At 42.2% G+C, this 25,602-nt stretch overlaps 1 protein-coding gene across 1 annotated transcript in view; it reads left to right on the top strand.

Moving 5' to 3' along the window:
- Positions 1-24,097, top strand: part of LOC148037247 (uncharacterized) — a 40,226-nt gene extending 16,129 nt beyond the window's left edge. The window contains exons 2-14 of the mRNA XM_087676176.1: positions 10,531-10,863; positions 15,169-15,482; positions 15,678-15,733; positions 16,016-16,134; positions 16,408-16,547; positions 21,343-21,435; positions 21,524-21,571; positions 21,671-21,769; positions 21,855-22,007; positions 22,105-22,170; positions 22,364-22,411; positions 22,638-23,156; positions 23,239-24,097. Of these exons, the coding sequence (XP_087532302.1) occupies positions 10,545-10,863; positions 15,169-15,482; positions 15,678-15,733; positions 16,016-16,134; positions 16,408-16,547; positions 21,343-21,435; positions 21,524-21,571; positions 21,671-21,769; positions 21,855-22,007; positions 22,105-22,170; positions 22,364-22,411; positions 22,638-23,156; positions 23,239-23,313 (2,049 nt within the window). The 5' untranslated portion in view covers positions 10,531-10,544 and the 3' untranslated portion in view covers positions 23,314-24,097. The remainder of the gene's footprint in view (positions 1-10,530; positions 10,864-15,168; positions 15,483-15,677; positions 15,734-16,015; positions 16,135-16,407; positions 16,548-21,342; positions 21,436-21,523; positions 21,572-21,670; positions 21,770-21,854; positions 22,008-22,104; positions 22,171-22,363; positions 22,412-22,637; positions 23,157-23,238) is intronic.
- The last annotated feature ends 1,505 nt before the right edge of the window (positions 24,098-25,602 follow it).

The following is a 25,602-nucleotide window of genomic DNA, read 5'->3' as shown; positions in this document are numbered from 1 at the left end:
TAGACACATTACTGTCAACTTCATTAACTTGCTTTGCAAAGATCAAGTACGCAGAAATATAAAATTTTATACAAAATTAATTGCAAAAGCAAAAACAACTAGGACAGACTCTCCTTTAAGCTTCACATCTAACACGAGTCTTGCCCCTATGTACAAGAGTAATTGTTCTATTGTAAGTATCCAAGATAGCGTGCTTCTTGTGGCACCATGGGATACCCAACAGAACATCATAGCTCTCTAAAGGCATAATATGGAACTCCTTTGTGTCCACATAGCTCTGAATATGCATATGAAGTTTGCCAAGAATGGGGGGAACAGGTTCAGTACGTCCTGGGCATGCCAAATCAGCCTGTCCAACTGGTCCCATTTCCTTGGGGCGTATACCCAACTTAGCTGCCAATGCCAGTGAGAGAGTTTGCACGAGCTCTAGGATCAAAGAAAATAAGCACTGTGGAATCTCTGATCTTTCCCCAAGCTCTGCAGAATTCTGTAGCATCATCAGTTGATTGATCTCCCACCATATCAGGCACTAAGCCAATGCTGGGCTTCTTTTTACTTGGCGCATCTTTATCCTCCGCATCTTTAGAAGATTGCTGTGGGCACTTAGAAGCATTATGGCTTTCTATTCACATATAAAGCATTTACCAGCCATTATTAAAGCCTTTCTTTCTTCAAATGATTTGCCAAAAAGTGGCCTCTTTTGTCCTTTACCCTGTTTAAAAGAAGTTTGAGGTTGCTGCTGAAAATTTTTCTTCCAAACATTCTTCTTTGTAAAGCTGGTCTTTTTTGGAAATTGCTTCTTCTTGCTAGGATCTTGCTTAAATTGAGAATCCTTCTTTTCAATGCCTTTAAAGCTGTTAGATTTTTCTTTCAACAATGCATTTACCACACCAGCATTTTCAATTAACTGTATCATATTTGTAACTCTAGTCTTGGTACAATAATCCCTGATGGCTTTGGGCAAGCCGTAGAAGTCTCACTAAAATTCCATCCTGTGTAAGCTGCATCAAATTGCTGTATAAATGTCAAAGCTTTCAACTTATCTTGCATACCACTGAAGGTTTCAAACTTTATTGCTTGACCACCCTCTTTATAGTCTTTAGGCTTTGCACTTTTTGGTGTCAGGTCGTCATAGATAGGTGACTGTAAAAAGGGGAGTCCCTTATGTGCATTATCAGCATTCATTTCACATGTATTAGCTACCATATGTCCACTAGGCTGAAAAAAACCAAAGGCTGCATTTTGTACTCTAGGCATCAAATAAGGACTTTGCAGAGTCTAATAACTGGGCTGTAGACCAATATTAGCATAAAGTGGATTCACTGCCTCAATAGGCATCATTCTTGGTGGCCCTCTAGGCAAGTATCCCTGATAACCCGTGGGTAATCCAGCCATTGCTTGAAAAACTGACCCACCACCAAAGTAACCAAGATAGGTAGCAAACTGAGGAGGAATAGTCAGCTGTGCCACTTGTTCATTACTGCCTTGACCATTCACTCCTTGGTCTTGTGCTCGTGCTTCTTGTTGCACTAGACCTATCTCCATGTTTGGTGTCTTTTCCATATGCTCACACATATTAGAAGTTTATCTTTTTGAGCGCTCCATGGTATGATGTGATGACTCAGCTTGAGAATCCTCATTATGTGACTTCAAAATTTTATGCATCCGAGGATTCTTTACAAGCTGTTCGAAAGAGCCAACCATACTGAGGAGTTGTGCCATAAACAAGTCCTCCTATTCTTGCTTCTCATCCTGTGGTTCAATGTCGGTTCTAGAAGGTGTTGACACCTGTGCACCAATACTCTCTCTTCGGTGTCTACGAGCAGAATAACTCTCTTCTTCATGAGGGAGTTTTCCTTTGTCTTTATCCACGTCTGCTATCTCTCTAGTTCTGTAATCTCTGTAAAATTTGTGCGTATGGCCTTTTCACCCAAAACTGTCCGAGCTTAAATTCTTACAGAAAAGAATTCAAATCTCGGGGATGGAACTATGAAACTGGTCTATGACTCACATAAAGCGGTAGTTCCTTCAATTAACACCTGGTCTTTACACACACACACACATAAGTAGAGACCTCACTCCCTTGCTCAACACCAGATTGGCCTCGAAGACCGGCGCTCCTCTCGGTATTTCTTTATCAATTAAAAGATGAAAAATTACAAAAATGATAATGTTCCAAAATACATAATTTGTAAACAGTTGGTTTTCATCTCTTCTGAGTAAATCCCAGCTGCATAAGAACAATACAGCATGTCCAGATTGAAGGAATTGATTAGGCACGGAGATCAAAGCAGACAGTCATTATGCCCAGTGAGAGAGACAGGGAGAGTGCGAGAGAGTAGAGTATAGAGTGAATACGTTTTTCGATACAATGACGAGTGTACAACTTTAGGTTTTAGATAGATATATGTATGAAAGTACAATGTGCTAAGGGTGTGTTCACACCCGTGCACATATAAAAGGCACGATGGCCCTTTATTCCCAACAACCTCCCACCTAAAGGCAATGTGCCTTAAGAGGAGAAAAGAATCAGCTAAGTCTAAGTATGTACAAAGCTGAAATAAATATATCTATCCAACTCCCATCATCTGTCGGTAATTAGCAAACCACTTTGTTGGAAGACCCTTCGTGAGAAGGTCTGCAGGATTATCATCTGTATGCACTTTGACAAGCTCAATGCTCTTGCTGTCAAGTACATCTCTTATGAAGTGATACTTCACTTGTATGTGCTGTCTTTGCATGAAAGATAGGATTCCGTGCTAGCATGATAACACTCTGACTATCACAATGGAGAACATGTAACTCTGTGATGCCAAGCTCTCCCACCAGATGTGAAAGCCATAAAGCCTCCTTGCATGCCTCAGTGGTGGTAGCTACATACTCTGCCTTTGTAGTAGACAATGCAGCACACTTTTGTAGCCTGGAGATCCAAGAGACCGCTCGTCTTGTGAAAGTAAACACATACCCAGAAGTGGACTTCCTGCAGCCCGCATGACCATCATAGTCTGCATCCGTAAAGCCAACAATAGATGCTTTTTGCTTTCCAAAGCAGATGCACAACTCCTTTGTGCCTTTGAGGTATCTCATAATACCTTTCACTGCATCCCAATGCTTCTTGCCAGGGGTTGCCATGTATCTGCTAACCACTCCCACTGTAAAAGCAATGTCAGGACGTGTAGCAATAGCATACATCAAACTGCCAACAGCTGAAGCATATGGTATCTTGGCCATTTCAGCCTTCTCATCATCAGTAGGGCTGTCCTCTGCACTGAGTTTCACATATGGAGGCAATGGAATCCCAATTGTTTCCCTCCCCTCCATATTGAAACGTTGCAAAACTTTGGAGATATACTCCTACTGAGATAGATAGAGTAAACCTTTAGATCTATCTTTGAGTATTCGCATGTCAAGGATGTGATTTGCATCACCCAGATCCTTCATGTCAAAGCTGCCATGAAGACTTTGCTTCAATGAATCCAAGGCATGAGTATCCCTGCCAGCAATCAGCATGTCATTAACATACAAAACCAAGATAATCAGGCTGCCATCTGCTGCCTTCTTGGTGTACAAGCAGTGATCCACTTGACTTCTATGAAAGCCTTGGGACTGCATGAATGTATCAAACTTATGATACCAATCTCTTGGTGCTTGTTTCAGCCCATACAAACTCCTTTTGAGTTTACATACCATTTGTTCTTTCCCTTGTTCAATAAACCCTTCAGGCTGCTGCATATATATGTCTTCACGCAGATCACCATGTAAAAACGCAGTCCTTACATCCATCTGTATGAGCTCCATATCCTCAATTGCAACCAAGCCCAAAATGGTTCTCAATGTAGTCATCTTGACTACAGGAGAGAAAATCTCATCAAAGTCAATTCCATGCTCTTGCTTGTACCCCTTTGCAACCAATCTTGCTTTGTACTTTGGTGAGGAACCAAAAGTGACCTTCATTTTGTAAACCCATTTACATGGAAGGGTTTTCTGCCCTTTAGGCAACTGCACCAAGTCCCAAGTGTCATTTTTTTCAAGAGATTCTATCTCTGACAGCATGGCTTTATACCATTTCTTGCTGTCCTATCCGTCCATTGCTTCCTTGAAGCAAGACGGTTCACCACAGTCTGTCAACATGACATACTCAGCTACATTAATTGCACTAGGAACAAATCTGTCAGGTTGTCTAGTAGCCCTAGACGATCTCCTAACCCAATGTTCATTGTTTGCTGGCTGTTCTTGCAAATTTCCATTTTCAGTATGCTGTCCTGGCATTTCAGCCTGCAAATTAGCATTAACAGCTTGCTGTCCTGGCTGTTCCTGCACATGTAATGGCTCATTTTCATGGGCAATAGCTGACTGATCATTTCCAGCATCATCTCTTGCATTTACAGGTTCATTTACAGCAGGTATTTGCTGCTGTATAGCGGGCACATTTTGCTGTCCAAAAGGTATTTCTTCCTGGAATACAATCCTACGGACCTCCTCAGTCTTTTCGGGTTGTTTGTACATGCGATCTTCTTGGAAGATAACGTCATTACTGCGCACTATTTTTCTTTTCTCGGGATTCCACAAATTATATCCCATTTCACCCTCGTCACCATATCCTAGGAAAATGTATTTACAGGACTTTGGCTCAAGTTTGCTGCGTTTTTCTTTATGAATGTGCATAAAAGCCTCGCAACCAAACACTTTCAAATGAGCATATGAAGGTGGCTTGCCCGACCACGCTTCTTGTGGAACTCTTCCCCCCCTCTCCCAAAGACCTGTTTGGTGATCGATTAATCAAGTGAACGGCTGTCATAACAGGCTCTGCCCAAAAACCATAGGGTAATGCAGCATGAGACAGCATCGTACGGACCTTATCCTGTATGGTCCGATTCATACGCTCTGCAACTCCATTTTGGGGTGGGTTATGAGGGGCAGTGAGCTCCCTCTTTATCCCTTTGCTGTCACAAAATGCCTGAAAGGCTTTGGACACATATTCCCCACCATTGCCAGAGCGAAGACACTTAAGTGTCTTATCTGTCTGATTTTCAGCCAATGCCAAGAAATTTTTAAACTTGTCAAGCACTTCATCCTTGCTACGAATAGGGTAAACCCATACTTTCCATGTAGCATCATCGACAAAGGTGACAAAATATTTCTTTCCCCCTAAAGATAATCTTGGCATTTGACATACATCTGAATGTACTAACTCTAGAGGAGAAGATTTCAAAGAAAGAGACTTTTTGTGAGAAGTTTATGCATGTTTGCCATAAATACAATGATCACAGTGCTCAAAATCAGCATAACGAAGACAAGGCAAGTAACCCAAACGAGAAAGTACTTTCATTTCTGTTTGACTCATGTGTCCCAACCGGCCATGCCACAAAGAAACACTTGGCTGCTCGGTCACGGCAACAACATGGTCACGCACACTAGATACATGAAGTGTATACGTATCACTCTTGCAACCTCTGGCAATAACCCTAGATCCTTTACAGATCTTCCATTTTCCATCACCAAAGGTGGTATGAAAACCATCATCATCTAGCTGTCCTATGCTGATGAAGCTCTTCTTGAGCTGAGGTACATGCCGTACATGCTGAAGTGTAAAGACAGAGCCATGCTGAAACTATAACTGCACACTGTCAATACCTGCAATCTCACATGCATAGTTGTCCCCAAGATGGACAACACCATGTTGACCCCTTGTATATGCGGAAAACTACTCACGATGAGGGGTGACATGAAAAGAAGCACCTAAATCAAGAATCCAGGTATGCATGTCATCATCTGAATCTGCAAGTAGAGCATGTGCACCAAAATGTGAAGAGACAAAGAGTACATCACTCCCATTGTCACTGTCATGAGTGACTACATTCACCTCTTCAATTTTTACACTACTTTTCTTAGGCTGACTGTCCTTCTTCTCTTCCTTGCAATCATCTGTCTTCTTGCCTTTTCCTTTCTCTTTCTTCCATTTGTAGCAGTCACGTTTAAAGTGACCCTTCGTGCCATAATGATGGCATTCAACATCTTTGCCACGTGATTTACCGCGTCCCTTGCCATCATATTTGCCCTTTTGCTCTGATCTGCCCCTAGTATGCAAAGCACTGGAAGACTTGTTGGATGCATTGTTCTGTTGATTCATCTCTTTCATAAGTAGAGTACTCTCTACATCAGCATACAAAAGGATCACATTAGAATTGCTCATGGCAGTCTTGAATGTATCCCAACTCTCTGGTAGAGTGCAAAGCAAGAAAGTAGCCTTAAATTCCTCATCAATCATGAACTTCAAGGCAACCAGCTGGCTGAAAATGGAGTTAAACTCACTCAAGTGAGTAGACATTGCTGTACCTTCTTTCATACGCAAATCCATAAGTTTTTTCAGCCAATACACTTTACTTGCAACGCTCTTCTGTGCATACAGTTCTTCCAGTCTAGTCCATATAGCATATGCAGAATCCAAACCTTCAAAGTTGAAGAGCAAGGCATCAGAAATCGATAGCTCTATGGTTGAGCATGCAAGCTCATTCAACTCATCCCAATCGTCTTGATCCATGTCCACAGGCTTTGCCCCTTTAGTTTTGATCGGCTTTGCCTGCTTCTTTTGTAACAGGATATTGTAGCATTGTTTTTGCCACATTGCAAAATTATGTGCGCCTTCAAGCTTCTTTATATGCATCAAATTACTGCTGTCATTGTTGCCAGCCATGGTTTTCAGCTCAAAAGTGACCAAAAACAAGTAAATGCAGGCCCAAATTGTCACCGAAGTGACCAAGGTACAAACAAGTACCAATCAGCAATAAATGACCACGCAGAAGTACAGATTTGAGATCTGTAATTCAGTTTTCAAAAGCACCAAACCGAGTGCTACAGCATTATCCAACTGATTACAGCTGTTCCAAAAGACATGTGCATCACTTTACATGAGAAATCCCAAAATTTCAGCTGCAATTTCTGTTGTCCGTGTACCCACGGGCATAAAATTTGACACGAACGGTCAAAAGCCCCAAAATTTTGTACTTAAAAGTGTCAAACACACATATGCATTCCCTCTGTCATGCATAGGGCTGTCCAATTTTGCCAAAATGAAGCAATTTCAGCAAAAACCCGAAATTTCACCAAGTATTGATGTCCAAATTGCGTGGAATTCAACCTGCATATATATGAGATGACCAAATGCTGCACAAATTTTGCCCAAATCGCAAAAGCCCCAAATTGCACGAGGTCCAATGTGCCTCAATGTCGAGAAATTGGGTCAATTTCAGCCCAATTTGTGCATGTACATGAAAAGCCCCAAATGTCGGGGACAAAATGTCACAAATTCTTGCAATTTCTAAGACAAATATCAGTGTTGCATCTAGCGCGCATAAAATCTGGACAAATCTCCAAATTTTCCAAGTCATGCATGCACTAATTTCAGTGAAATTGAAAGAATTTCACTAAAAATGTGAAAAGCCCCAAAATTCCCGAGCAAATGTGCAGTCTTGTGCTTACGTGCGCGAAGCCCCGTCAGTGGGTGAAGCAATTTTCAGAGAAAAAAAAAGGTTGAAATTTGAAGAAAAAACGACGGGGACGGGTCCGTTGACCCGTCAAGCGTCGCCTGACAGTCACGCCCGCTGGCTGGTCGCATTCGTGAGCGTCCGATGCAGTCCCGTCGCGTGCAATTGTTGTGCCTTGCTACAGGTCCTGTTGCGCTGCCTGTTGCAACCGACTGCCGTCTGCTGTTGGTGAGTCTGTGAGCCCGTTGGTCTGTGCCTTCAGCGCCACTCTGCCACGCCTACAGTCGTCCATGCGTCAGATATCCATTACGCCTGTATCTAACCAGTCGCTTGGCACATCGTGATTGTTGCTGCCCTTCGCACTTCTGCAGAGCAGTCGACTATATCCTTTGCTCACGAGCCTACCTGCTGCAACCAACTGCTCGACTCTGACAACTCCTGCTCGTCGAGTTCACCTAGGACTCCTACAACACCTGAGTTGTCTCTTGCCAGCTCTGATACCAGTTTTAAGGAGTTGATTAGGCACGGAGATCGAGGCATACAGTCACGCCCAGGGAGAGAGACAAGGAGAGTGCGAGAGAGCAGAGTATAGAGTGAACACGTTTTTCGGTACAATGACGAGTGTACAACTTTAGGTTTTAGATAGATATATGTATGAAAGTACAATGTGCTAAGGGTGTGTTCACACCCGTGCACATATAAAAGGCATGATGGCCCTTTATTCCCAACACAGATCAATATCCCTTTTAGGAAAGCATTTTTTGTAACCAAAACTCAATGATTCCTCTGCAGAATTGCAGTCTGCAGATCTTTGAATTCACTTTTCTTACTGTCCATCACACTGTTCTTACTGTCCAGCATGTGTAGAATTCACTGTTCTTACTGATCAGCATGTGACCAAAACTCAATGCTTTGTGTGCAGAATTACAGTCTGCAGATCTTTGAATTCACTGTTCTTACTGTCCAGCATGTCTAGAGTTCACTGTTCTTACTATTCAGCATGTGCAAAATTCAATGTTCTTACTGTCCAGCACACTGTTCTTATTGTCGAGCATGTCCAGAGTTCATTGTTTTTACTGCTGAGAGTTCACTGTTCTTACTGTCCAGCATGTGCAAAATTCACTGTTCTTACTGTCTAGCACACTGTTCTTATTGTTCAGCATGTGACCAAAACTCAATGATTCGTGTGCAGAATTACAGTCCGTAGATCTCTGAATTCATTGTTCTTAGTGTCCAGCATGCCCTGCATTTTCTGTGACCAATACTCAATGATTCATGTGCAGAATTTCAGAGAAAACACAGAATTGTACCTTCGATGGAATCAGCCCATCATGTAAAGCATTTTCCCTGAGAATAGAGAGAGAGTTGATCAGAGGGAGCAAGCTCTACTTCCATACTTGAGTCAGAGACATAGAAGTACTCTCCGTGGTTGATTTTCTTGTAGCAATCAGCCCTCAGCTCCTCAAAACTTCACTCTCAGATCTGCCCCTTATGCCTATTACGTTTTTTTTAATGCTCTCTCAGGAATTCGTGCCACATGGCATACATGTAACAATTTTCCCGTTTAAACCTTCTGGTCTAAAATTCTCCATGATCGGTGCAAAATTTGACCTTGGCACAGACCGAAGAATTAAATCTTGTGCAAAAACGAAGATAATGATGCGAACAGATTCTGGGGTCCAAAAATAGTAACTCCCTAAATTTTAGGGATGGCGACCCTTGCATTCCTCGAGTTGTTCTGAGCAACTTTTATCATTGTGACCACATCAAAAAGTGTAATGTGGCTTAGTTACGGTGACTTTTATTCTGTGAGCATTCTCATATGTGTATCTTTTGTCTTGGCCAGGCTCATTGTCCTGCACCATCTCCAGTGGCTAAGCACACAGTCCCAAACCACTGGCATTCTATTCTTCAGTGCCCATTCAATATGGAATTGGTCCTAAGGCTTAAACAAACCATTAGTCCAATTTGTCCCAATGGCTACCTCTTCCGGCCATGCAAAAATCCCGGCTTATTCCAAGAGAATTGTGGGGGTAAGAAGCAACAACAACAAAAGAAAAGAAAAGAAAATATTTATATAAGTAAACAAGAAAAGCAACTGTAAAAAGTATCACCACCTGGTGACAGTCCTTGTCAATGGCCATGTGGCTGTCCTCTTTGGGTTAGGGCATTGCCTTTTATACCCTGTTTTTGACCCCTATGCTGCAGTCCTACTGGCTGTCTTTTTTGGGTAAGGTGCTACTCCCATCTACCTCTGGGTCTGGATTTCTTTGCTTATGTCTGGCAATCCTTTGCCTGCTACCTCAGTCCAAATTGCACCTCATGGTGCCAAAATCAGGCACATTTTTCCACCCTAATGCAGGACCAAACTAGGTGCCTTTGATATTATCAGTCAGTTGCCAATCTTTAGTTTGTAATCAGTCTTATTGGCTGCAAATAGACCTCTATTCGGTTGCCTTCCTTCCAAATTTCATGACAGTCATGTGGTCCTCTGATTAACCTTTCTCAAACAATGACCTGAAATCTGCTCCAAATGAGCAGTTTCTCCACACAAATACTGAACAGGTAAACCTTTGGGCTCCAAGCTGTCGTGAAAACAAAGAAGGTATAGAAAGGTCCAGTAAGCAATCCAGAGACTGTCTTGTAGCTATGTTTCTATGCACACAGTGATGTGTTGGAGCTAACAGGAATATACTCTGACTCCTTGGTTCTGTTAGATGGCATGTTGGATTCAGAAGGGCACCAGGAGAAGGACAGTAACAAAGAGCATGTTTCATGTTATTATTTTCAATCTCAGTCACCTAGTGTTAATATTTATTGTTTATTCTGGCTAGTGGCAAATTCTGTGAGTCAAAGTCATTTGTAGCTACATTTTCTTACGTGTGTCCATTAATTTGTATTTATTCAAAGGCTTGCTTTGAATGCTGCTAATTGAGCTTTGAGGTTTCCCTATTCTACTGTTTCTCCTAAGTGCAATTGTGCATTGCTCTGTTATGAATGATGTTTATGTGAGGCAGTAGTTCTGATTATTTGCTATTTTTTGCAGATACTTAAGTGACAATGCCTGCTCCTTGCGGACAAAATGCAAAAGCTTGCGATCATCATTGTCATTGTGAAATTTATTATGAAGACAAGTTGTCTGGAAAAAATACGCACTGCAGTTTTGCAGGCAGAGATTTTTATCCCAAAAGCCACAAGTGTGAGTTCTGTGGTAGCAAGGCATTATCACCTGATTTTACAAAGCTAGGTTTTTGCAAAGAACCCTTCAATCATTGCTGGGAGTCTCCAAATGATCAGAAATTGAGAGGAAGAGCTGCTTCAAGCATGTTGTCCATGCAAGAAGTGTCAAAATCAAGCACGCAGTCAGGCTTAACATTTGGTAGTGTCATATTTTCTGCTTGCTACATCTTTATTTGTATACTCTCTCTCTTTCTCTCTCCATCTCTAAAGCAGACATTTTTTTTGTGAAATGTTTGCAATAAGTCTATACTTATGCACAGAGAGGGCTGCTCAGTGTGAACATAGCCTATGTCACAAACATTTGGAAAATACGAAATAGTGGTCCTGATCAATATTATGGAATCTAAGGTAGTCACACAATGGTTGCTGCAGAGATCTTCTAAAGAAAGTAACTAGCTGAACAGAAGAGTCCCCAAAGACCATATGGTTCTAGATTTTTGAATGTTTCAAATTGCCCAAAACCTGACCCAATTTAGCACAGTGAAAAGCTCCTCAAAGGAGGTAGGATCTCAGACACATCCAAAAGTTTTTGGCAAATGGTGGAAAAGGAGCTGAGCTCTCAAATATGTTATTGATCTATCCAAAGGGCCATGTGAGGGATTGTTTCCATGGGCGCATTGCAACATCTATAAGTAGAACTTGCAATGCCTCTCTTGGTAAGATGTGCTCTAGAAGGCAATACACCCACCAAACGTCTCCACATGAATAGTCTTGATGTAAGGGGAAGTTGACTTATCCATGTGCCATTTAGGGTTTTTTTCATCACTCTAGGGGCTTTGTCAGATGCCATAAAGAATTAGCATGATTCTTCATCCATGATGAAGAGATAATATGTCTGTAAACAACTTTTAAAGGAAGATGATGAAGATAGCCACGAACCACAAACCGCAATGTCCTCCTGAAGAGGTGTGAGGGCAATGGAGAGGTTGGAGAGAAGAGGTGACGGACTGAATGAATCAGCCGTGTGGAATGAATGTGAGAGTGACCTATAAATAGGCATAGTTAGTCTAGGATGGTGCCCCTTTTTGGGGCTGCAAATCCTAAACGCAAAACAGAGAAACACAAAAACGCAAACTGCGAGTGAAGGGTTTCTCAACACCCCCTCTCAGCGCAAAAAGAGAAAGAAGAGAAGAGTGAGGTGGAGATGGAATGCTACATGCTGAATAATGCTCATGCAGCAGGTGTCACTTGGACAATGTTCCTTGTGGGAAAATTGTTCACTTGCCCAAGCACCCTAGTACAAAGATGATGAAAACATGCAATGAATTGGGGGTGCGACGAGACACCACCTTTGAGCCGACACCCAACCTTGGGGTATGGCATCCCTTTAAGGAAACCCGTCGGAATCAGCGGTTTTAGCTGGTGAGAGTTTAGCACTACATGGGACCGTGAACCAGGGTGCCAGGTGCCTACCCATGCTCCACCCACTGGGCGGAGTCTTCCAAGGATCTTGATCCTGAAGGAAGTAGTGAAATCGTAAGCTAGTGGCACGGGGTTCTGCCTTTGAGTCTGATTAGGCACTTGGCTCAAAAAACAAAAAACAAAACAATGCATAGGAGGAATGTTGGACTTTGTGTGGTGGTGAGAACCATAAGGATATGCCCGTACTCGATCTCGGGAGTTGTCTCCATATTGACCAAGTGACCAAGGCAAGAAGAAGAGGAGGAAGAAGATGTAGAGGATCCCTAAGATTCAAGATTTCCACTTGAAAGGTAACTTGCAGTAAAGAACAGTAGGCAGAGTGAATTGGAAAACTCAAAACTCAACCTCGGGAGAGAAGCCACTAGCTCTGTGCATCCATGCAAGAAGGAATACGAAGGCCTCGTTACCAAGTTGCGGCTGAACCTCCAAGGCCTCGATCTAGGTAGATCCTTGAGATCTTGGGTATCAATAGGTGAGATGACCATTGGAAGAAAGCCATCCCATCCAAGGTAGAAGAAGAAGGTAAAAGGCCTCCGTCAAGGTGTGCGAAGGATTGAGTAGGGGATGAGGAGCAAAGGTTGAAGTCGGCAATCTTCTGTGGGATGACCATTCGTGCCGCAGTAGGAGCACCCAATAGTTTGGTCATTTGTTGGTAGAGAAGCCATGTGTACCTGTGTGCCTTGTTGAAGAAGGAAGAGGCTAGCCATGAACCATGAATTGCAATGTCGGTCTCAAGGGCTAGGAGGGCAGTGGAAGGGCTGGAAGTGAGCTGCTAGTGGAAGGAGGATGTTACCAGCAGTAAGAAGTTGCAACCAGTAGAAAAACGCAGGTGAGGAGAGAGAAAGACTAAAAGCGCAGGCTGCAGGAGAGAGAAAACAACAAATGCAGGTTGCATGAGAGAGAGACTAAAAACGCAGGAAAAACTAGCAATAGTAGTCAAAATGCTAAAATTAGCTCCGAATAGTGTGTGATAGGTTAGAAACAGGCGCCGGACTGTTGTAGACAGCAATGGCCAGCGTGTCAAGCAAGCTGAAATACTTGAAATCTGCAGAAATGAGATTGTTTTCTGAATGGAGAGTGATCAGCAACAGTCCCTCTGCTGTAAATAGTTACAAATTGTGGGTGGAAGGCTGGAAACAGGCGCCAGACTGTAGATGATAGCAATAGACAACTCAGATTGCGATGTTCTCTGCGAAAGGAGTGCGGGCAACAAGCTGAGAACACTTGAAACTTGCAAAAACGAGATTTTGATGCAGCGGAAGAAGAGAAGTGGATACCAAACTTGCCACTGGTCTTTGCTGTCTCATTGGAGTGGAGGATCTTCACTGTTGTTTGAGCAGATCCAGCTCTGATACCATGCCAAAAGATGATGTACTAGCGAGATAGTAGGTTTTGCGGGGAGTAACACGGAGTGAACTCGGCAAACATGGAGAAGAGAAGAGAAGAGAGAAGAAACTTTGATGATTGGAATAGCAAAGACCTGAATCATGGAGTGAATGTGATACAAGGGAACAAGGGTGCCATAGCACAAGGAAGATAATGAAGACAACCACGAACCACGAACTGCAATGTTCTCCTGAAGGGGTATGAGGGCAATGGAGAGGCTAGAGAGAAGAAGTGACGGATTGAATGAATCAGCTGTGTGGAATGAATGAGATAGTGGCCTATAAATAGTCACAGCCAGTCTAGGATGGCGCCCCTTTTTGGGACTGCAAACCCTAAACGCAAAATGCAAAAACACAAAAAACGCAAACTGTAGGTGAAGGGTTTCTCAATAGGGGATGCCAGTTTTGTGGCCAACCGAGTGTCCAATGTCCAATATTAAAGCGGTAAAATGCGCATTTTCAATTTATGTGAATTTTTGCCATCCTATTTGAGAAGAAAGGTTGGTTTCATCAAGGCTATCTATTTATAGAAAGTTTGGTGCCTTCCAAATTAGGGCTTACATGTGGGACACTGAAACTCTCTTGAACCGTGTCTATTTAAAAGAAATAGTTAAAATTCATCAACTAACTTGAGATTTGGAGCTGTTTAATAAAGGCTAGTGATAATCTAGCTCAATAAAGGACGGAAGAGGCTCTAGTGTGTAGCTAGAACTTTGCCACCAAAAGAGGCTTCAGAATGGAATCTCTCCTTCAACAACTAGGAGAAGCAAATGCCATATGCCCTCTTTGATTAGCATAGCATCCAATCTCCTCTAGCATTGCATTATGGTTATCCATGGGCACCATATGAGTTAGGTATGCAAGCTAGTCTAGTTGGAGCTCTCTATCATCCATGATGACCTATGACTTGTAGGCTTTGATGCTTTTCTTAGCATTTGATTAAGTGTTAATCAAATGTGCAAATGTGAGGTGCACATATGTTGTGCAAGACTGTTAATTCACAATGTCAAGCCAAGGATCTTGAGATGTTGGTTGATGTGAAAGGCAAAAGTTGTAGTAAGTTATATTGCTTAGGTACTAGGTGATAGATTTTGACCTAGATCATTTTATTAGCCATTAATATCAATGGTGACATTAGGAACTAAAAATATCAAAGAGATTCACGGCACTTTGATGTAGCGTTGCTTTGGGAAACCATTGTTTCTTGGTCTAGCCTTTTGTTTTCATCTTGTATTTTTCATTGCTTTCTCCTGTACTGGTAATATCTATGGTTGTACCCCATGTTTTCTTGAATGTAATTAAAAAGTTTCCCCCCTTTACATTGTTCAGTTGCATTGTACATCTTAAAAGTTCTTTACTAAATTACTAAGATCCAAGACTCGGCGCTCATGAATCTGGAATCGCATGACAAACAATGCATTGCTTTCATACAACAACATAATTAGTGATGTCTAACCTATTCTATGATGCTAGTTTTTTTCCTCTGCATTTTGAAATGCTCCTTAACTGTTCTCTATCCACTTCAAACTCTACTTTGTCTTCTAGTACTTCCATGTTATGTGTTCAATGGTAATCATGATAGCATGCAATTATTTTCTATGCTTTAGTGTCTCTGACATCATATTGGAATTTCACAGAGGGTGGAGTCCCTTTGAATGCTCAAAAGAATACAGGGTGTCCTGCAATCATTGCAGCCAACTCGCTTAGGTCATCTCCAAATAAGCCTGATGCAAATGGAGACTACACATTATCAACTGTTCCATGCTCAGATGCAACAATCACATCAAGGAAGGAAAGTCCTATTTCAGTGAGGGCAAGTCTTACAGATGTTGACAGCTCAGTTCAATGTGAAGCACATCAGAAAGGAAGGATAAATAGATGGTCCAACAAAGAAGGAAAGATGCTCATTCAAAGTGATGTCTTTAATTCAGTCCTACCGAGTGCAGACGAGGTGCATTACCAAATCTAAAGTTTTCACCTTTGTAACCTTAAAAAACTGTACTTGAGCCTTGACTCTCAAGACTGAAACCAGTTTCTTTAAGGTTTTATTTTTAGAACTATTTCCAACATAATTCCCACACCTCAATTGGATAGACTCATATTAAACTCAAAGACTGAGCAATCAAAATAAAATACATCGACACAGGTTGGCTTACAGTGGCGGATTTCAGAATTGCGAGTTGCACTGCAAGCTTCTGAAAGGTGAAGCTTTCTTCAATTTGCATGACAAGACTATAAAGGCATACAGTCCTAAATCAACACATGTAGAAATTTTAAGTTGAGATTAAGAAAAATGTTCAAAGTGCAAAGAAATCAAGAGAAATGATGGCACTAACAGAACAAGGCTTGGTTTTCCAGCAGATTTTCAATTCATGCCTTTGTAGGATTTACAGATGTTTGTGTGATATTTTCCTCAGGGAGGGGGGAGGATCTGTTATTTTATTGAGTTTAATGGTTGACCTGTGTTAATGTGTCACATATCAGATTGCGCTTGGAAAGTGAACAAGAAACTGAAGCCTTGAGAAAATATCTAGCAGAGATTGAAGCTGTAGCAGCTGGCCTTCAGTCACGTGTCAAGGAGCTAGAACAGCAATTATCATTTTGTGTGTTTGCAAAGCTCTACCTTTTTGATATTTTATTGTGATCAAGTTTAGAAAGCTGGTTCAGTTTATCTCAAAGCCTATATGCCATCCTGCTACCATAATTGGCCCAACAAACCACACTCCACAAAAATCCCCTTGCCCAGTTTTTCTTTGTGAATGCTTTGGGGCAAGTTCAGTGAATAGGATTTGTGGCATAATCAGTTGTCCCATACATATTAACAGAATACCATTTTTGCGAACTATCTGATGAGGTTTTAGTTGGTGTTTTCTCAGCTACTCAAGATGATTCCAGGGAGCTTGACAAATTGCGAGCGCAATTGGTGATTGAGGTTTCAGCGGAAGCTCGTAATCAAACAACCAAAGCAGCAAAAGCTATTGCTGCAGCTCGGGAGGCAACTATGGAGCTGGACAAGGTTCTCTCTTATATCATTCTAGTATACCTGGTTACAAGCGTGAATTTTCTGTCCTTAATTATTCCCACTAAAGGGTGCACTAGATAGGAGTTAGCCCTGCATTGATATTGTCATTGTTTTGGATGCTATTCTAGTTTCAAATAGATAATAGGCATGTCCAAAGGTTGTAAAATCCCTTAAACCAAGTATCATTCTTTGGCTGATAATCAAAGTGTGCTTCAGCTCGAAAGAGATTTATTTGTTCTATATTGTATTCAGTAGCTAGTGCTGCTTGGTCTTGTTCAGCAATATACATAAGCCATCTGAATAGCAGTAGGATTTAATTGAACTCCATATTTTAGCCATCAAAGGTTGCCAGAAGATTGTCCCTTTGTAGAGTGAGCACACCATCAAGCTGCTGTTAGCAGTCATGTTTGTCATGCCTTGTCATCTCCTGCCTGTGAGCCTCAGTCTGAGTCAGATGAGGACTTTAGGAGCTCTGATTTGTCTATCACTTGTTTTGACGGAGGAGGTAGCTCATTCTAGAGCACTCAGTTTATTGCATTTCAGTGCATTTTCTCCTCCAGTCGGGATTTTATGTGCATTTCCCGGGGCAGTTTTTACATTCTTCAGCCTGCCTCACCTGCCGGACATTGTCCACCCTTTCCAGGATTTTTCTGAGCATTCCTAGCATTTTTACCAGCATTAAATGCTGGTCAGATCAGCATTAAATGCTGGTCGGACATATTTATGGCCTCAAATTTCAGGTCGGCCAGTTTTTGGGTTTTTTGGCTATTTATAGCCATTTCCCACTTGGCAGTCAGTTGTATTATCATCTTCCCTCCTTCTTTGGCAGGTGCACACTCTGACTCCGTCATCTTCCTCCGTCTTCGGTGCTGCCTTCATCATCAGCCTGATCTGGTGCCCTCACTGACGCTTCGAGCTGCGTGCAGGGACTGATCAGTCCACAGTTTTGTATTCAGCATTCATTACAGTCAGTGCAGATTTTCTTCCTTCATTTTCTGCTTTCTCTTTCTCTCTCCCCCTCTGTGTTCGTGTTTCTTCTTCCGTTGCACACTCTCACATGGTATCATCGCCTAACTGAGAGCACAGAGGAGAGCTTCCATTGCAGAGGAGGACACCATCAAGTGCAGCCTTTCTTCCCTCCTTTCCAGCCCTTGGCGGTGCTGTCCAGGCTGAAACGCAGCCTTCCATACCTGTGTTTTGTTGTTTTGCAGCATTAGGAGGAGTAGGTGACAGTTTTCTAGGTGTTTGCAGCCTGCGTTTGCATCAAACGCAGCCAACAGGAGGTGGTCAACATCAGCAGAGGAGAAGGTGTCATCATCTGGAGGATAGGCGACAGTTTTTTTCTCCAGGCGGCAGCATTTTCTCTCTCCTCTTGCAGGCAACAGTATCTTCTGGGTCTTTTCTGACATAGGCGGCTCCATCTTGAGTGTTTGTTGGTTGCAGATTGTTTGGTGATTGCAGATATATAGGAAGATGTCTTATCACCAGTTCTTTGCTGATTCAGAGGATGAGGTCTCTATTCCTTCCTTTGAGAGACGGAGAGACTTTCGTGCTAGTTCACGCGACGACCGGAGGTCACCTAGCCCGTTTGACCGAGATCCCTCTATTCCCTGTTCTCTCCATGTTTCACAGAAGGCTCGTTCTGTTGGCCTTCATATGCCTTCCATGGCACCCTCTATACAGGTGCCTGTACTCCCTTCTTTGCCCAAAGAAGACCGGCTTGATGGTTCCAACTACTCGCTTTGGTCGTGTAAGGTGGAGTGTATCCTTGATATCTTTGATCTTTGGGAGTTTGTTACCCACTCTATTTTCCGTCCAGTGGAGGATCCCACTGTTGGATCATCAATGGATCGTGCGGCCTTATGGGATCGGCTCAACTCACGAGCTCGATCTTTCCTCTTTATGAGCTTACAGGATTCTGTCCTAGTGCATGTGCGCAGGTTGCGGAAAGCAGCGGAAGTGTGGACAAAGCTTGCTTCCTTGTACCATCAGAAGACTTTTGCCCATCGGATTACTCTCGAGAAGAAATTACGGATGCTCGTTGTTGATGATTCTTCTTCCATGAAGGATCATATCAACAGGTTGGAGGACATGAGGGATGAGTTTGCATCCCTTGGTAGGATGATCTCTTCCGAGGATATGGCCATGATTCTGTTGGCTCAGCTGCCATCTCCCCGTTTTGATGTCTTCTACACCAACCTTCTTACATCGAGGACCCGTGAGAAGCTTCTATGGGAGGAGCTTGCCCCGCTTGTTTTGGAGCATGATGAGCGCACCAAAGAGGTAGCCAATGGATCCACCTCCATCAAAGCTTTTGTTGCAGGTTCGAGAGGGGAGACACAAAAGAAAGGGAAGTCATAGGCTAAAAGACAGGAGAGTTCTTTAGGTTCTGACTCCGACTCGGAGATGCCTAAATGCCCATACTGTGGGAAGGGGACACATCCAGAGGAGAAATGTTGGAAGAAGTATCCTCACCTTCGTCCAGGAGCGAAGGATGGAGCTAAAACATCTAAGCCTTCTACCTCTACTCCAGCGGTTACCCATGAGTCAGTGTTCTTTCATATTGTTGACTTGGAGGAATCTTCTTCAGTGGTTGTCTCATCTTCTGAGAGGCCTTGGCTGGTTGGTAGTGGAGCTTCTAGTCATATGACTCCCCGAGGTGATTTGTTGCAGGATCTATGCCCTTCCGAGGGTTCAATCACTGTTGGTGACATTGTTTCGGTGCCTATTTGTGGTGTTGGCACTTTGCCTTTATTTCCCGACCGCGCGTCGAGCTCCCTTTCCCAAGCTCTTTATGTTCTTGACTTGGACTTTCCACTCCTCTCAGTCTATGGCCTTATTAGGCTTGGTACCCGGGTTGTCTTCACTGAGCAGGCCGTTTGTATTGAGGATTCTTCTACAGGGGCTGTTATTGCGACATGTTGGCAGGAGAGCGGGCTTTATAGGCTCCATTCCCCTTCTCTTATGCAGGGACCTCCGAGGCAGTTGTCTATTGCTACACCCGTTTTCACTTGTGCACCCTCTTTTCCACAGGTTCCTTTCCATTCCCCACCCTCTCCTCCGGTGGATCCCTCGTATCCCCCATCCCTTTCAGAGGGGGACGATCTTGGTGATGCGGCTGTGGATTTCCTGGCCCCTATTGTTTTAGAGGGGGCTTCCCAGGATCGCGAGGAGTTTCTTCATCGGCAATCTTCATCGACGGACTTCATCGACCTTGGCATTCCTCTTGCCACCCCAAGATCCGTTTCTCCCTTGGCCTTCCGCCACATCTAGGATTTGAGAGGGGGTGTTAGCAGTCATGTTTGTCATGCCTTGTCATCTCCTGCCTGTGAGTCTCAGTCTGAGTCAGACGAGGACTTTAGGAGCTCTGATTTGTCTATCACTTGTTTTGATGGAGGAGGTAGCTCATTCTAGAGCACTGAGTTTATTGCATTTCAGTGCATTTTCTCCTCCAATCAGGATTTTATGTGCATTTCCTGGGGCAGTTTCTGCATTCTTCAGCCTGTCTCACCTGCCGGACATTGTCCACCCTTTCTAGGATTTTTCTGAGCATTCCTGGCATTTTTACCAGCATTAAATGCTGGTCAGATCAGCATTAAATGCTGGTCGGACATATTTATGGCCTCAAATTTCAAGTCGGCCAGTTTTTGGGTTTTTTGGCTATTTATAGCCATTTCCCACTTGGCAGTCAGTTGTATTATCATCTTCCCTCCTTTGGCAGGTGCACACTCTGACTCCGTCATCTTCCTCCGTCTTCGGTGCTGCCGTCATCATCAGCTTGATCTGGTGCCCTCATTGATGCTTTGGGCTGCGTGCAGGGACTGATCAGTCCACAGTTTTGTATTCAGCATTCATTACAGTCAGTGCAGATTTTCTTCCTTCATTTTCTGCTTTCTCTCTCTCTCTCTCCCCCTCTGTGTTCGTGTTTCTTCTTCCGTTGCGCACTCTCACAGCTGCTTTCTGATCAATATTGTGTCCTTCGTTTTATTTGTGTAGAGAATGCGCAATGCCACTGGTTATAAAGCCTGTCATGTTTGGTGTTGAAAATCGACTTGTTTGATCGCTGAGCTAGAGGCCACAAAACACACATAGTACACCCTAGATCCTCAGGCAAGAGCCACACAGGATCAAGGTCTGACTGATGCTTCGGAGGACAGCATCACATGCAACACACCTAAGACGTCAGAGGAACCGCAATAGTCTTTCTAGGTAAAGGGCTAGAGCCACACCACAGACACTGTAATAAAACCCTTAGGGATGTCACTACCATTGTAGTCAGAAAGACTTGAACCCCCTCAACCGCATGTTTATTACCCCAAGCCTTGAGCATTTAGGTTACCAGTCACACGGATAGTTGCTACCGTATAGGTTACCCCTTTGTGGATAGTTGAATTTTGACTACCCACGAAGAAGTCCTCACAGACACAATGTCCACCGGTGCAGCTACTGTAATCAATGAGCCAGTGGAACATTTATTGTCCCAATAGAGCCACTTAGAGTCTCCCTATTGGAAAGTTGCTTTGATTGTATATAATTTTGTTTGCAACGCAAACATTATTGCACCTATACAGGATGGATCTGATGATTGGATAAGTTGTGCCTGGATACTATACATCTTTTGAGCCGGGGAAAATGCGTATTGTTTTGAGTTTTTAGGGCATGAATCATACCCAGACTTCATCCTACTTCAACAGCATGTGCTTGATAATCTTACTGCTTCTTGAAACCATGCCATGGCATAGATTTTATCAACAATTCATCTTTGTTAACAGATTCTGTCTCATCATAGGTGAAGAGGCATGCTTCCTCCTTGATTAAAGCTCAGGAGGAAGAGGCAGATCGCCTCAGAATGGAAGCAGCAGAATGCCGTACTCTTTATCAGGTGAAATGAGTTTGGTGGTCTGAAAGAGTGCTTACTACGCAAAAGTATTCTTCGTTGTATTTTTTTAACTTCAACCATTTGACTGCAGGCCAGGGCAGTGCAAATACAGGCCTTGAAAGACCAAGTGGAAAAACTAGTATGTTTGGGCAGATGAAGTTCTTGTTTAAAACAAATTAAGGCTGTTAGTTCTGTTAAAATATGATTCCATTTGGACTGTCCTGTTTCCTGTCTCTAGGAACAAAAACTTGGGAAACCTTCTGAAGAGACAAATGAAGCTTTAAGGGTTGCCCAAGAAGAGATAATATCGTTACAAAAAAATCTTGAAGCAGTCAAGGTTATTCTTTGATACAGTACCGCTTGTTAATTCTACATGTTGCATTGTTCTACATATTCTAACTTCCTTCTTGGGTAAACTTTAGATTGAAGCTCAAGAGCAAAACAAACGATTTGTTGATCTACTAAATGCTTACCAACTTCAAGGGATAGATTTGCAATCTGCTGAGAATCTGTTGCAAGAATTTGAGTGCCAGCAAACAGAACTGTCCAGCCAGAAGGAGCAGTTGGAACAACAGGTAATAGGAGGTACATGAACTGTTACAAGTGAAACACACCGCCTAAGTTTACAGGACATGCCTAACCCCTGCCTGGAAATATATCCTTTCATGTCAGGTGGTGGACTTGCAGAATGCAGGAACGATTGCAGCACCTGCTGTTTATGATCATGAGCTTTGCAAGGTTGTTATTTTAAGTTGAATGCTGCCCTATAATAGTAGAGTATGTTTCAGACAACATATGTAGCTTCTTCAAATGACAATGTAAACACTTTTTTGTTGATAAACAAATGGCTTTTTAGTGTACACAAAGACAATGATGGGGGAACATGAATCTCTCTTTGAATTGGGTGCTATTACACATTTCAATATTGCAGGTCAGAGCTGCACTGGGGGCTGAAAAGCAGCATCTGCTTACAGAACTGGTAATGAGTTTCTGCTCCTTTTATGTATGTAAAGAGTACTAGATTACTACTTTTAGTGGGTGATGCAGTTCAGCTGGAAAAAGTTCACATCGTTTGCATGATGATATGCAATCTCTGTTGCTATTAATAGCTTGGAGTTACAAGCCATGATTCACAGAAGACAGACCTACATTTAAACCATGATTGACTTCTTATAGTCACATCCTTGACAATTTAAATTTTGCAGGCAATGATGCGTTCCAGGAACCAGAATCTTCAGTCAGAAGTTGCTAAATGGCAAGAAAAATTCCTCACATTAAGTACATATATTTCTGAAATGAAGGCAAGTTCCATTCTGAAATCCAATGTAGGAGATGAAGTGAAGATTCAGTCTGTAGAAGGTTCGCCTGGAAACTCCCATGAAAATCGAGGAAGTCGTAATTATCATCAATATCTGGATAGTCCTAAGTTAAACAATGATATGAACACGGTTGGTACAAAAAATGATGGTCAGGAGTACATAGCAGTGAATGACAAAGATGCCTCCAAGCCCAAGTCAAGTTTTCGTGCGAGTCCACAAGGACGTGCTAAGAGACACCCTAAGTATGAAATTGGTGCACATAACAAAGAGAATTGGCCAAGGGACAGCTGCCCAGAACAGCAGCTAAGCATTACTAGGGACTATGGCCAACATAGGACAGGATGCAATCTTTTAAAAGACAGCCTGCTAGCAGCTGCCCACAAGGAGATCGCGAGACTAAAAGAGGTAAATAACTTGCATAGACAGTCCCAATAAAAACTGTTGAACAACAAACTGATTTTTTAATTACATCTTTGCTGGGGTGCAGATTAATCAATATCTCATGGCTGCCTGCAAGGATGACTTCAGGCCATGTAGAAGATCTGATGGTAATGGCAATTAATTGCATGTTGGAGCTGACACTTGTGGATCACAAATCTTTCACCTTTGTAAGGCACTTAAGTGAGCAGAGCTTCTTCTTCATAGCCCTTTATTATGGGGGAGATTTGCAGGTCTATTTCCCTGATATAGGTGATTAAAGCAATTTAATAGCAATGACCCTGTCCAGGGGAGGTGTGATACAGTGATGGGGAATCATGTTTTGCACAGTTGAATCTACATGCTATGGAGAAGATGCAGTTGTTCCATTCACATAAAAAATGTCTTACTCCCTATGTTTCTGTGAAGCCTCTCAAGCAGGCATGTTTATCTGTTGTATTGCTTGAATTGATTAGCTGCCAAGTATCCTAAGCTGTCATATCATATCAGTCATAGTTGTCATTGAAACTCCCCTTTGATCCAAGGAGCAGATATCATGCTTATCTGTATGGATCTAAATTATTAGGCCCAAAATCATGATCACCATGTGTAACTCTACCTGGATGTATGCTTAAGACAGGGCTTTTATGGGCATATCATGGTGGTTTTTCTTCTAGTAAGTAAAATAGGTAAGATCATGTATGTTGAAGGTCAAAGTGTATACATTACTACCTTTGGATTTCTTGTCTTCAATAAACCCTCAAGGAGAAGCCTTGAATTGACAGCCCAGATTTTGAAACAAAGACAGTTACCTGATTGTTGGGTACCTTAATTTGCTCTCTGATTTTTGTGAAGGGATTTTTTCTGCTTGCTGAAGGTGCTTGGTTGTTGATTGCAGTGAAAGCAAAGAGATTGGTTCTCAGAATTTTAATCAGCAATAAAGTATGAACAGTGGCAGGCAATAATTTAGCATTGCCAAAATTAGCAAGTGCGAAAAACACAGCTCAAATGCTTGCTGAGACAGCAAGATTGGCACCCCTTGTGGTACTTCATTACTTAATCAAGAAAATCAAGTACTAATATGACTGGCAAGCTATCGCACAGTGAAGAAATGCTTGAAGTACAACTTGGCTTTGAAGCTATTTTTTGCTTGTGTTCTACTTGCGATTTGTTGGTTTGCAGTTTTGCATGCTTGTTGCTGGTTTTGCTTGTGGTTTTTTGTCCGGCCACGAGTGTATGATGCGTTTGTTGGATGGGCTTGATTGCAGCTGTGAGTTGATTGTTGGTTGGAGGTGTTTTGCAACTTGTAGGGTGTATTTGTGTGATGTTTGCTTGAATATAGGTTATGTTTGTGAAACGAGTTGTCTAATGTTGGATTTGTGGGTTTGATTGATTATGCTATTTTCAACATATTGTGCTACATCTGTCCATATATAGTAGTTGCTGATTGTGTAAAGGGATGAGAGCAAGTAAGGCTATGCGTTCTTTCAACTTGTGGTACTTTATTATCTTTTGCCATGTGAATTTGGGATTTTTTTGGTTTATTGTTTGCTGTGATAAATTGCCTTTTTGCCGTTGCGGTTTATTATAATGTTGTCTTTTGTAGGTAGGTAAGATCGTTTTGTGGCTGTGTGACAGTTACATGTAGCATCAATTACATCATGAGAATGAGGACAATCTATTGCAATGTGTTTGATGAGAGAGCGGTTTGTTCCATAGTAGAAGCTGATGATACTTTTATGTTTTGACTGTAGTCTAGATTGTGTGTGACTTTGCCCGTGATATGCATGTAAATTTCATTCAAGTTTTAGGAAGCTTGGTTTGTAGATTATGATTATTGTAAGCAAGTCTTATATGTATGGTGTTAAGGTTCTTGTATTTTATTGTGTTAATTGAACCATGCCTTTTGAGAGTTGCTTGTGTTTGGTTGTATTCATATTTGCCAATTTGTAGTTTCCTTAAGTCATTGCAATTCGTTTCAACTTTTGGGTATATTTTTATGGTGTACTTAGTTTAAATGACATAAGATTTAATAAATATTGAGTTTGGAAAAGTGAGATGCTTGTGGAATGTGTGTGGTCCTTTCATAGAGCAATGCTTTTTAAGGACCAATATTGATGCTTGTAGTTACCAAAAGTTGATATCATTTTGGTTAATTTGTAGAAGTACCCATTTACCATGGACTGTTGGTACAAAACTACTTAAACAAAAGAAAAAGTGAAACGTTTCTTGAACAATTCCATTTATTGCTCTCTTGTATTCTCTTAAAAATATGGCCAGCTTAAAACAAAAACTCTAGTAATATAGGAAGCTTGTATTCCTCTTGAATTTTGTACTTTATAAAAAACTACCTTAATTTTGAGCACCTAGATTGAGCAAGTAGTAGCTTTGAGAATTGCCCATATTTTCTTAGATTGCTTATTGAAGTTGTCTC

Source organism: Lygodium microphyllum, chromosome 4, assembly GCF_053477565.2.
Source record: "Lygodium microphyllum isolate KBCC chromosome 4, Lygodium_microphyllum_v1.1.10, whole genome shotgun sequence".
In the NCBI taxonomy this organism is placed as follows: domain Eukaryota; kingdom Viridiplantae; phylum Streptophyta; class Polypodiopsida; order Schizaeales; family Lygodiaceae; genus Lygodium; species Lygodium microphyllum.
The sequence above is the reverse complement of the archived record's forward strand: the minus strand, read 5'-3'. Positions and strand labels throughout refer to the sequence as shown.